Below are 14159 nucleotides of genomic sequence, written 5' to 3'. Positions count from 1 at the left end.
TTGGTTACTTCCTAATCAATATTTAATAACAAATAAAATAAAGGAAGTTTCATTTAAACTAATTCATAGGATCTACCCAACAAAACATTTTCTTGTGAAATTTAAAAGCGATATAGATACAAATTGTACTTTTTGCAATAACAGCTTAGAAACTATGGTTCACCTATACTGGTACTGCCCACATGTAAAACCCTTTTGGGAAAATGTTTGTGAGTTTATTTGTAAGAATATTGATGCTGATTTTATGTTATTTTGGAAATATGTGCTTTTTGGTATTTTCATGAATCACAGAGACTATCATGATATTAATAGTATTTACATTATTAATCTGATCCTTCTGTTAGCAAAATTTCATATTCACAAATGTAAATTCTCTGGAAAAAAACCCTGTTTTATATTATTTAAAAAAGAAATGGAACTGTATATTGATTCTATAAGATTCTCTTTAAAGCAAAAGGCACTGAAAACTTTAAAAATGTGTACCTTATTTAATATTCTATTGTAAATTCCCCCCTAGCATACCCTGTATTTGTATTGTTACTGTCAATATTTTTTGTTGATATCTGTTGTTCATTTATTCAATTAAAAAAAAAAAAAAAAAAAAAAACCGGTTCAATAAGCCGAACTGTCCGAAAAGAGCCGTTTCGCGGAAATGAATCGGACTGTGCGTCACTAATGCCAGTCGATCTCGAGGTATTTTTATGTCATACGCCGATAGGTCTGCGCATCGCCGCTTGAGGTCGAACACGCCCATTTTGTGTCAGAATTAATTGCAAGTTCACAGTTTAAGAACTTTCTGCTGTTTTTAAGACGCGCGCAATGTCATCAAACGGCAATAGCGCGCGAATATTACAGTTTATGGCTCCAGAGGAACGCCATCAATTTGGAATTGAGGTAAATGTGCACTTACATAGATAAGGTTAAGATTTGGCAATTTAATCTTACTTTACACGTGCTTAATGCCTTCTATTTTAACGTTATTTCACTACGACGCAACAACACTACTGCGCAGGCTGAACTGCATTAAAATGTCAAATAAATAATTAGTTTAACCTTAAAATCTATTTATTTGATGCACATGCTGCTAGGTGTCACATGAACGTGATTCAGAAAGTACACGGCGTGTTTTAAACAACAGCAGTATGAGATATTACACATCACATAATTGTTGCGCTATGTACAGCAAAACCAGTAATCATAATAAGTGATTGGTAAATACTACAGAGTGCAACGCGTGTAATGCTCTTACAAAAAAGTACAGTGACAAATGTTAATATACCATAGGGAATGTGGAGTTGACGTCACGACGTGTGGCATTATGAGTAATCCGCCATATTTGCAGGATCGCCTCCTATCCCGCTCTATTTGAGTTAGTGTGTTGGAGGTTGTTTTTGTATTTTCTGTCGAGATTTTAATAAACTTCGATATGTTTGGTCAGTACTGCTCGACCAAGAACTGCTACACCAGGTCACACGATCGTTCAGGGAGGAAACTGAACAACGAAATACGTTTTTTCAGCTTTTATTTGGAGGTGGAGGAGCTGACGAAAAGACGCCGGATCGCGTGGTTTGCCTTCCGCAATCAGGAGAAAAACTTACTTTTCAAAAATAATCCCTGCATCAGCGAGAGTGTGTTTGCTGCATTTTCAGTCATTCAGTTATTTGTGATTAATAAAAGCAGAACCACTTAAATTGTCTTGTTTTTATGCTAACACTGTCAAACGAACTTGTAAATGTAAATTATGTAACGTTATTTATTCATTTCTGATCAACCTCACCACATGATTTATAAAAATAAATCTTTAGACAATTTTGACGATTATAACAAGTATGTTTTATTAAATGCAATTGCTCAAACCCACTGCTTGTGACTCTTTAAAATGACATAACGTTAGCTAAATATTTAGCATTTTGTAACTTGGCCAAGAACAGAAGTGCCATCTTATAAACATGTGTTGATTCAATGCACAGAATACAACGGATATTTTTTTTATAGAATCATTAAGATACTTGGGTATTAATACATTGTAAGTAAATGGCATATTTCTTCTAGCTGGTTTGCCAACCGTCATAAAACTCCGAAAGAAGAATGTCATCTTACTATGAGCTTGAAGGTATTTATAGCTCTTAAACTCCTGCAAAGTGTATGCACTCAATCCAAAAACAAGGTAATAATAACAGATATGTGAGCGGAGGTAGTGCGTCTGGATCCGTAATCCAGTCATGGGCTGCTAAATCATATGGATCTGTTGTTTATTTGTCCAAATTAAGTTTTTTTGGCAGTAGCACTTATGCTGCGTTCCAGGCAACCTGTAACCCGTGTATCACGACTTCAAAAGCACGACTCACGACTCTAAACTGGGAGTACATCGATCTAGTACGAGTTCATGGGTGGGAAGTCCAGGTTTGACTGCCGTTCCAGTGCACTTTCACAGGTAGAAGGTTGAAGGTTGTGAAAACACGGGTTACAGGCTGCCTGGAATGCATAGAGTCGTGAGTCGTGGTTTTGAAGTCGTAAGTCACGGGTTTAAAAACCTGCCTGGAACGCAGCATAAGTTTCTCCCGATAGGGTCCCTTCTCTTTTTTCTTTCAAACTCCTCAATTTCTTCGGTTCTTCTTCAAGTTTACCAACTTTTAGCTTAACACACCCACAATTAAATGGCATAGCGGTCGGCGGTGCCTCTAAACATGGCGCCCACGTCCCATAATGCAACACTGCGGTGACGTACATTAACATTCCCTATACTGCTTGATAACCATGGTAAAGTTACCGGTAATGGTTTACATATACCGGGTACGAATTATTACAAAATGTAAGTAATGTCTAATTATTTCTTAGACTCCTTACCAGCGTTTGGCATGGCAAATGCAAGACATACTAGGAGATGGAGGGATCCTTAAAGAGGTGATTCATGCAGGAGAAGGCCCCCCCATACCTCTGAATGCTTCCGTATCAAGTAAGTAACATAATTAAACGTGTTGTAATGAAGCAGTCAGTCAAAATGTTCTTCATGGCTATAATAGTAAAGTACAACATGGATAAATGATTCTTAACTTTTGTCATCCCTGCTGAAAAAATACCAGCATGTTGTGGTTTGGTGCTGGTTTGCTAGTGAACACCAGCTAAATCAGCATCAAACCAGCACCAGCTAAACCAGCACCAAACCAGCATTAGCACCAGCATCCCATGCTGGTCATACCAGCAAGACCAGCATACCATAATTCCTCAAATAAAGACTGGGACCTTTATTTACCTAAACTGCCGAAGGTTACAGGCTTTTATTTGAAGCAGGCTTTTATTAGAGGCAGGCCTTTATTTCAAATTCCATCTGTTTGATAAATGTTTTAAATTAGCGTTAAATTAAAAGCGATTTTGGTTGTTGAAAAGTCCGTCACTAGCATTAAATGAGACCCATCCAATGTAGCTACTGCCATCTATTGGCAGCTGTGCATTATGATGAACTTGAATTCATTTAGGAGATAACAACGCGCTCACATTATCCAAACCATGCCCCAGTGTCATTAGAATGCATTTGTTTTGAGCAAAGCAGGAGGTAAAGCACTCTCTTAACACTGGAACCCATCGTAATGTTAAGTCTGTGTTTTTTATTCAGAGTCGTTTGAAGCCCTCTAACATGCCTATGATATCGCTTAGTTGATATGTCGCATGTTCACCTTTGATATTCACTTAGCCCTGCTGCGCACATTAAAAGGTTTTAGCGAAGGCAGATTGAGGTGAGTGCTTGTGCAGTTGACATCTCTCCTTTTGTAACGCGCTCTGGCATGATTGCGCTCACACTGTGTAAGCTCTCACTCATTTTCCCCCAGCCTTAATTTGAGACCGGCCTTTATTTGTCCGCAATGACCACGCCCCCGGCCACTATCAGAGGCCCGGCGTTTATTTGAATACCGGCTTTTATTTGAGGAATTACGGTATGTTGTGTTTCGTTGCTGGTATGCTGGTGACCACCAGCTAAACCAGCATCAAACCAGCATAGACCAGCATAATTCCCATGCTGGTCCATGCTGGTTTGATGCCTTTTTCTTCAGCAGAAATGTTTGTGTGTTTGATTTTTTTGAGGGGGGGGGGTGAGACTTATAACGGGGTCATGACATTAGGAATCAAATTTGATGTGAAAGTGATGTATTTCACAATGTTTGGTAACCCATACTTGGAATGTGGCCTCTACAACCCATCCAGTGATTAGTTAAGAAAGTCCTTTTAAGGAACTACGGCGCCATATATGCAACACCTCCAGGTCTTGTAAGAACAAAACTACAATTATTTTAACAGTAAGATTGCAATGTCAGACCAATATTGGTCTGTTGCTGCCCCTGGAAAATGTCTGTCTTTGCAGGGCTTCTGAAGGACCCTAACGTCAGATAGAAATAGAAATTTATAAAGATAATTTTAAGTTTAATAGATGTTATTTTTTTAACCAGTCATATTCAATTAAATTTTCAATTCAATTGTATTTATATAGCCCTTTTCACAATTGTTAATTGTTTCAAAGCAGCTTTACATGAGTAGATGTAGGGGAAAACACAGAAAATAGATCAATAGATAATATAAGAAGTAGAATATAGCGGCTAAGGATAAACCGTACAAGTGAGCGTAGTAATAATGTAACGTATACAGTAAAGTGCTAAGTTAAGCCAAAGTTGGCTGTGTCATGACCAAATGACCATGATGGTTGTCATCAGGCCAGCTGACAGTCTTGCCTGGGCCCGGGACAAGATAATCTTAGAGGGCCCCCCACCCCTTACTTTTTACTGGTAACAAGACATTTGGCATTATCAGATTCAGGACCCACGAATATTGCATATTATAGATTGTATAAAACATTTAGTTAAAGGTGCAGTGTGTAATTTTTAGAAGGATCTCTTGACAGAAATGCAAAATAATATACAAAACTATATTATCAGGGGTGTATAAAGACCTTTTTATAATGAACCGTTATGTTTTTATTACATTAGAATGAGACTAGGGATGTTAACCGATGACCGTTTGACCGATGGTTGACCGTATCAACGTTAACCGGTCAAAGTTGTCGGTTGTCGGTTAAAAAAAGGGATCTGTAAATTAGGCTATTACAGTGGACTAAACCCTACTACAGTTAGTCATCTCTTTCTTTCCAAGATCATTTTGTGTGAAGTGAACAAATCCCTCACACTCAGTTTTTCATAACTGGTCTGTTTGTACTTTATAAACCAATAAAAAAACATTTGGCGCGAGGTCACTGCGTTTGGTTTCGCATGCTCACAAGGTTTGCGAAAAGTAAATGCTACAGGCTATTTTTTGATAAATTCCTTTATTCGAATAGTAAATAAAATACAGCAATAAAATAATTAAAATTAAAGTCTCTCCTGGTTGTGTTCCAAATTATTAACATTTATGTCTTTTAGGCTAACAGTATAAAGTGCAGAGTAAGTTTTGTTTCTGTAAATCCTCAGCCATGATTTTTACCACTTTATTAAGTTTTGCTTTGTAGAAAGCATTTCTTTAAAGTGAATTTCGTTTTGTATAAATTGTATCTTAATTTTAATAAATGTTTCATCAACCAAATGCATGTATTTAATAAATAAAAAGCAAATATAGCAGAGTATATAATTACCGGTCCGTGCATGAAGGCGCCAGCACGGCGCGTTTACTTGCATTGCATTGTTAATTAGAACGCACCTCATCATAAATAAATAAAACTCAGCGTAGGCCTATATGCCTCATACAAGCATTAAATATCTTTGCTGCATTTGTTCTAGAACAAACACAGTGCGAGACCTGCTTTGGCCGGTGCGTCTTTTACACATTCTGAAGGTGCCCGTTTAATCCATTGGTTTTATCGTGTTGCAGTCTATTAGGCAACATTCCGCATAAGATGGGTTTAGATTTGGAAATACATTACATCTATATTTCAGTGGTAACAGAAAAGGTGATGATGATCATCCTATGTCTTTATTATTACTACCCCAAACTAAAGCGCAGTCTCTTCTGAGCTGTCATTTTCTTAAATGAGCCGCGGCAATTTTCAAATGAGCTTCACAAACGCCTTTATTTTCAAGTTCAACGCGATCACCTAGTACCTAAACTATTTCGAAACTAAGCACGGCGCCGCGTTTGCGGGACTTATGTTTCGCGCTGTAGGGGATTTAAAAAGTGTTGTGAGGTCTGTGTGTGTGTGTGTGAGCCGGAGGCAGAGCGCAGAGAGATGCAAGTTGCGAAATCGCAGGCGCGGCTCGAAATGGTAGGTATGTGACAAAAAAATATAAATACTAGAAAATTCATATATAATTATAACCATATGATAGATAATATAAAAGAACTTTAACATGGTTTTTAAATTATTAAAATCGGATAATTATTAAGAAAGTTATGGAATTTTTTATCTCGAAAATTAGGGGGCATTTTGTACCCAATTAAAACAATAAAACTATGAAAAACTGTGACCTCTTCCGCTTGACCAAACACTTTTAAATATCATAACTCATTTCTTGGTCTATTTGCATAATTCAAACACCACATTGTAGGTACTTAAAAGCCCAACAAGATTAAGATGACATCTTTTTAAAAGATATATAAAAATGTTATTATTTTTGATTAACCACTAATTAATGAAACCCAGAGCATCAATCCACGCATATCTTTCCATATGAAATCAAAGCCCTCTCAAATAAAATTGCTGTATTTTTATATATTAAAGAAACATTCAATTGTTTCTTTAATATTCTTAATTGACTAATAATGCTGGCGAGCAATTTAAATTGTCAGATATTATTAATACATTAATTGATGATTATGTAATTTATCATTCATAAATCAATAAATGCATGCATGTATTTATTTATATGTTTGACAAAATTATGCCAATAATGTAATCTAGAGAGTCTAATCCTTCGTTCTGTATGATTACTTTGAAAAATACTGCACGAATTGATGAAAACGGAGAAGTTTTGGAAGCCAATATGATTGAATGGGCGATTCTGCTTTTGACAACAACGTCACTTGCGGATCTTAAAAAAGCACATGCGAATGTTACAATCAATCCCAAACTTCACCTAATTCAAGTTAAATGTATATTCTATAAAAAGTATTTGGTTTGAAACAAAAAAATACTCGCCTTCATAGAGGATTTCAATGTCAAACACGAGAGAAATTTTGCTTCGCTTATAACTTTCTTCTTACGACAGCTGTCTTGGAAATTCGAACGTGAGAATCAACGTGAGGAAGTAATTTATGTCACTAGTATATGGGCTTTAGAGGTATTCACAAAGCAAAGATATGACAGATTTCCTAAGTCACCAACGTGTCTGGCGCTGAATACCTGCTGGGAACACAGCCGTGGGAACAAAGCGCTCGTGCGTATTACGTCATTTTGTCACATACCTAGAAATGGCTGTTATTTTAAATAGCATAGCATATTTTAAACTAATAGGCCTATCGGTTAACCGGTTTCAACCGGCTAATGAGGCTCGGTGGCCGGTCAAGAAAATTTTTCGTTTTCGCCATCCCTAAATGAGACGTTTTTATCTACATACACAGAGGGTCCCCTTACGTTGAGGTCGCCATTTTGTGCCGCCATGTTTCTACAGAAACCTTTAACAGACAAACTTTTTTTACTAAGTTGTCTCTGACGATGACATGTTTTACCGGTGACTGCTACTGTAGCTTCTCTATGTGTTTCAAAAGCAAGGGGTGAGCAGTGTATTGAGCCGTAAGTTGCAATTTGCAACCTCACCACTAGATGCTTCTAAAATTTACACACTGCACCTTTAAATGTAGTACACTGAAAAAAGTATTCAGTGAAGTTAATAAATTTTTTTTAAGGTAAGTGGTTGCAATCAATTTATTTAAGCTACATTTAAACAAAAAAAGATTAGTAAAGTAAAATAAAATATAAAACTTTTGTTTTACATGTAGCTGAAATAAATTGATTGCAACCACTTACCTTAAAAAATGATTAAATTCAACTAATAATTTTTTTCAGTGTACTGACACTGTATACTGACACAAAATATCATATAATCACGTATGAATTATGAACAGACTATTGGAAATATGAGTAAAACAACTTCAGCTAATATTATGTCGTGTTTGGACTAATAATTGAATAAATATTACTCCTCTCTTTAGAAATTTGAAGTAAACATATAACTCAATCAATATTTCTCCAAACATGCACGCCTTTGAACCAAAAGCCCGAGGGATATTATTTTGTAAAGAGCTTTCATGATGAGCATGCATTACATTTTTCTCAATGAATGCCACTGAGGGTAGAGCCCTGCATTTCAGCCCAAGCCCGACCCGCCCTTTTTAAACACCCCTCAGGTCGGGTTTTGGCCAATTTTAACGTCACAGCTGATACGCGGGCGGACCTCGGGTTTATAGGCTTCTCCATCTTTTTATATTTTTCAATTTAATTAAAATAACATTTTGACAGACGATGATTGCAAAACAAACGTAGTAAGACTTTTAACCTATAGCACGAGTCCGCTATAAGCACAGCCAGCCACACATTTACAATGCAGCTGTTGCGTATTTAACAGCAGGACCTTCAGCGCACCGGGAAAAAATATTAATGGAGGACTAGATTAAAACCTTGGATAATGCGCATAATCTATGCAAACAGCATCCAAGACATAATCTATAATATGCATAGCGAAGTTGTAAGATAAGGCAGGTTGCATGTTTATTCGGTTTCATGTTTATTTCGTTTCGTTTTGTAGCTATAGCCCTTTTCATTTTTTTATTTCTGCACCCGTTGCAGCTGCGAGCAGCAGAGCAATCTGCCTCCTCTTTTTAAAAATAGTGTGTGTAGATAATAAACATTTAAACTAACACTGTGATATGCTGAAAATATATATTTTATATAGTTGTTCTTATAGACAAGTGAAGTGTTGATTTGAGAGTTCAATTCATCAAACATGTCGTCAACTTGCTGTCGGCTGCTATAACCGCTTGTTGGTTATCATAAAAAAACTTTAACAAACAAAATACTCTAAAATGTAAATAAAAAAAGAAATATAACTATTTTGCCATTTAAAACAAATCTGAACTGCTTTAATTGCTGCAAGAGTAGTACAGCTGTGTTAGGAATCTGTGTAAGGAGATATTTTTTGCTATTTCTGCGGATTTCTTTTGCAAAATCTATGCGGAATTTTGCAGAATAATTAAAAATGTTTTAAAACGATCTGAGAGAATGTGCGCTGTGAATATTACAAAACAATAAAATATTTTATAATTAAATTTTATTAAAGGATTACCCTGAATTAAACTGGACCAACATGAACCAACAGATAATGGATAATGCTGTCACGACCATAGAGTTTTATATAAATTACATATATTACTGTCTATAGTATAACAGTAAAAAGAAAAGGCTTCTCATAATGAATGTAGCCTATATCAAGATAATTTCATCGGTTTAACAACACAATGTATATTTATCTTGTAATCGGATTTGAAATAATAAGTAATTGTCGCGTCTCTTAGCAATAGAGACGATAGAGATTTCATTATCTTCTCCGCGGTAAGTTTTATTTCAAATTCAAGTTTTACATATTAAATAGTTTGTGCTTTCTCTCATAAAAACCTCACAGCAAACAGCACAGACTTCTAAACACACGCGATGCAGTGACTATATCTGCGGTCACTGATTCCTAATGGGGAGAATTAGGAATTCTATTTTCCTCTATTGGGCGTATATTTTCTTCTTTTATTTTATTTTCTGAGCACCGGACTTGTGCTGAGTCTGACCGGACATTTTGAGCGTACTGAACTTCAAATGAGTCAAAAAATTTCTTTCTTTTGTAACAATTATTCCATAGGTTCCAGTTCTGGGCCCCCCTCTGGGCCCCCCTCACCCTGGGCCCGGGACAACAGACCCTTTTGTCCCCCCCTGTCGGCAGGCGTGGTTGTCATGACCACCGCATCACTGCGCAGGGTGTCCGCAGGGTTTTAAAAAGTATTAAAAAGTGATAAATCAAAATTGTCAAATTTAAGGCCATTAAAAGTGTTAAATGTGGTCTCAGAGGTATTATGTTTTTCCAAATTAGGTATTATTTTTTTCAGACTATCAGGTGTCCTATTCTGATTAAAATTCTATCTGCGTTCGCGTAAGTTCGTTTAAATATGGGCTTTAGCATATCTGGGCACATAATCGAAGATCTTTCGATGTGATCAAAGCCTGGAGTGGAGCCAAATCACGTTCCTCTTGCCACTGTAAGCGTTCTGTAATCACTGCGCACCTGATCCACTCCAGGTTTTCAGACTGTATCACTGAGGTAAAACTTTATTTCAGCTAGCATGGTCAAACTTATAATGCAGGAAAGCTCAGATGTTTTGAAGATCAATAAAGGTGTAAAAGACCAATGGAGATTGACTTGGCTTAGGGAAATGATGAAGATTGGCAAGACTTTCAGTTCGTGGGCTAAGAAAACCAAACAGCCAGGTAACTTGCGTGCACAGTATGACTAACGTTAGGGGTAGAGCCTGACCGATTTATCGTTTTGCCGATTTTATCGACCGATATGAGCCTGTCGCAGAAATATCTGTATCGGCGTATAAGCCGCAGATATGAAGACGATATGAACGTTCCTTACAGAAGACATTAAATGCTTTTGAAAGATGTAAGTACTTGTTTGTCCAGCAGAGTGCGCCCTACTGGTTGCTAATGGTGACCCAGGTTACTCACTGTAGTGAACCTTTATTTTGTACTTTATTTTGTACAGTGTAAATCTTATATTATTATTACAAAAAAGCTATAATTAAGCTCTACCGTAAGCAAAACATCACAGGGTAAAAGCCAGCCTGATCTCACAAGAATTCATACATATTTTACAGGGGGTTATTTGTAGAAATTCGTACAAAGTGAATCGTACATTTAGGCGTAATAATCCAAGGACTTTGCTGCCGTAACATGGCTGCAGGAGGCACAATGATATTATGCAGCAGCCAAAAATAGTCCCCTTAGTATATTTCAATAGTGGGGGACTATTTTCAGGCACTACTTAATATCATTGCGCCTTCTGCAGCCATGTTACGGCAGCAAAGTCCTTGATTATTACGCCTAAATGAGAGTATAGTTCCTAACCATATCTGCCTAGAAAATTGCAACTTTTAATTTCCGTCTGTTTTAGTACACGATGTAACTACCAGGGCTCCAGAGTAACTTTTTTCACTAGGAGCAGAGTGTCCCCCAACTGAAAATTTTAGGGGCGCAACCAGAAAATTTAGGGGCACCCACCGTAAATCAACATGCTAACCAAATATTCACATTTCTACTAATTTCCACTGTATTACTAATAAATACTTGATGATAGATGCAGAAATTACAATGTGCTGTTTCAAATTCAGTGTCACATTTTATTGTGCACTTCTGGAAAAAAAGGTCAAATTTACTGGTTGCACATGTGCGACTGGATGTAAAATTCAGTGGCACACTCTCCAATTTTAGGGGAAAAATGCCACCATTTGGGGGCAGTCTGGAGCCCTGACTACAGAAGAGTCAATTTTGAATTAGGAAAAATATCAAAACTCTTTGGTTATTTTTAGCGCAATGCTAATGGTTTAATCAGATTCAATGGATTGTGCTAAGCTATGCTAAAAGTGCTCGCGCCAGACCCGGAGATCAGCTGAATGGATTCCAAAATGGTAATGAGAATATTTTCTGAAAAAGTGTAGTGTCCCTTTAACTCTTTCACCGCCAGCGTTTAAAAAAAAGAGTTTTAATGATTTTCACCAAAGTTTAATGCCTTCCATTAAATGTTCTTCTTTAAATATATAAACATACAATATACCAAATGAAAGAACAGACCCTCTGCTTTAAAAAAAAAAAAATTCCTACCTTCAGTGGTTCTTTTGTAATCAGCTTTTGAATATGGGTAGGTTTCTGCAAAAACACCACATTTTGTGGTGTTTTAAAGTTATTTATAATTAGTCAAGTTTACTGTTTTGTGCACTTGTATCAGAATCATTTTGGATAATAAAGTTTATTGTTGACTTGTAAAACACACCTGCCTATATTACATATCTTTGTCACGTCATTTTAAGTGTTTGATCACCACATTTGTGAGTGATCATTGCAAAAAAAGTATTTATTTAAAGTATATTCTGTTAATGTATATAGTGTATTATATGTACAGTAGCCTGCTGTAGTATAATATACTGTAGTATATGTGTACTGTACTATAATATACACAAAGAATATAGGTCGATATATCGTTATCGGTGTTCTGTTTCATTCCTCCTGACCGCCAGAGGCTGTGCAAAAGCACTAGTGGATTATCGCAGCGGCAGCTGGATAGGTCGAGAAAATATACCAACAAAGTCACATGGTGACGTAGGCTGAGCTCTGAGCAATAAATAGCCAACCAGCTCAGCCATCTGCCTCTTTTGCTTTCTCGCTTGCTGTGATAGGTCGTTTTTCCTCGATTTTCGCGCGGTCAAGTGCAGCTTACCTGAGCAGCAAATTTTTTCGTCCTCGCAAGCTGTGACAGCGAGCTATTTGGAGTCTTTTTTTCTTTGCATCGATCGGTGAGTCGTGAGTTTATTACATTCGGTCTCTGTCAACGCTTTGTGTCTCTCGGTGCCATCCGGTGGCTAGTGTTCTGTTCTACGGGTTTTTTTATATGACGGTTCCCCGTCATCTTTACATCTGACGGATAACGTTATATGGGTTTCCGAGCCTCTCGGTGTTAGCTCCCGGCGGCTATTGTTTTTCCTACGGGCTTTAACTGACGTTTCCCCGTCATTTTTTAATTTCAGACGGATTTGCGTGACTTCTCGTGCCTCTCGGTTCTATCCGGGGGCTAGAGTTTTTTTTTCTACGGACGGTTATACCGACGTTCCCCATAATTTTTGGTTTCGTTTTGTAACTGTTCGGGCCTCTCGGTGTTACCCGACGGCCGGCGTTACTATAGTTACGGTTTCCCGTTAACCCCTTACAGCTCTCGGTATTACCCGGTGAATTTTTCATTAGTTCTCATTGGTATTTTATACAGAGTTTTTTCTTTCAGGGGTCTTTTTTGCCACGGTAATATATTAGCGGTTCCCTGCTAACATTTGTCACTGACTTGAATTATTTTATCCCTCATTTTCTTTTTTTATGAAAATTATGGCACATAGCTCTATTGCCACGGGTATTCCCTTAATATGTAAGCTGTGCCCTAACTCACTCCTGCCTGACGACGGCCACGACGTGTGTCCGTCTTGTTTGGGATTGCAGCATTTGAAGGAGGCTATCACGAACCCGTGTCTGCACTGTAGTCTCCTGCCCATGTCAGAGAGATGGCTTCGGCTGGTCGAACTGGACCCTAAATGTGCAGTCAGACTTGGGGAAAGGAGTCACAGTCAGCCAAACGGAAAGGGAAACGCAGTGCATCGGCGGCCGCCGGTGCCCCTCCAGCTAAGAAAGAGGCTAACGTTACAGATAACAAGCAGCCAGAGGATGCCTCTCTTTCTAAAACGGTTGCTGTACTGTCGTCTGTACTGTCGCTTGGAAATAAAGCGCCTTCTCCAGACGCTCCAGCCTGTGATACCTGCATCACCTGCTACTATTTCACAGGAGGATGAGGAGGATTCCAATTCCATTAACCCTATGGTTCTTGAGCATCTGGTCTCATCTTCCCCTTCACATCACACAGATTTCGATGTGCTCTCCACAAGTGCATCTGATGCACTGTTTCAGGATATGGCGGTGGTAGATGCTACTGCACAATCTCCCATCCTGGAGAACGCAGCCTCTTCAGTAGCGGGCGGCTCTAGTGGGGAATCAGCTCATTCAGGACAGACTATGTCCTCCACAGATAACACCGTGGCTGTGCTTCAGATGGCAGTTGCACGCCTAGGGCTGGATGAATCGCCAACTCAGCCGGCACAGTCCAGCGTCTTTTTCAGACAGACTGCAGCTGGATCCAGCTTCGCTATGCCACCTTGCAAGGACTTCATTGCAGAGTTTTCCAACTCCCTTACGAGTTCTAATGCTTCGAAAAGGCGACCAAGGACAGCCCGTACTCTGGCATCTACGGTTGGGGCAGATACTATTGGAGTTGGCCGTGCTCCGGAGATCGAACAGGCGGTCGCTGCCCTACTGGTGTCACCCGATGAGGCCCTTCGAAGCAATGTGCGTTGCCCCAGTGCCCAGTGCGGCCGCACGGACTCGTTAC

General features: G+C 38.3%; 1 protein-coding gene across 1 annotated transcript in view; it reads left to right on the top strand.

The window, feature by feature from the left end:
* Nucleotides 1-765: 765 nt before the first annotated feature.
* Nucleotides 766-14159, top strand: part of fkbp6 (FKBP prolyl isomerase 6) — an 87241-nt gene continuing 73847 nt past the window's right edge. Inside the window, exons 1-2 of the mRNA XM_065284689.1 lie at nt 766-894; nt 2839-2956. Coding sequence (XP_065140761.1) covers nt 820-894; nt 2839-2956 — 193 coding nt within the window. The 5' untranslated portion in view covers nt 766-819. The remainder of the gene's footprint in view (nt 895-2838; nt 2957-14159) is intronic.

Source organism: Paramisgurnus dabryanus, chromosome 5 (assembly GCF_030506205.2).
Source record: "Paramisgurnus dabryanus chromosome 5, PD_genome_1.1, whole genome shotgun sequence".
Taxonomy (NCBI): Eukaryota; Metazoa; Chordata; class Actinopteri; order Cypriniformes; family Cobitidae; genus Paramisgurnus; species Paramisgurnus dabryanus.
Note: the sequence above shows the minus strand (reverse complement) of the source record. Positions and strands in the feature narration are given on the sequence as shown.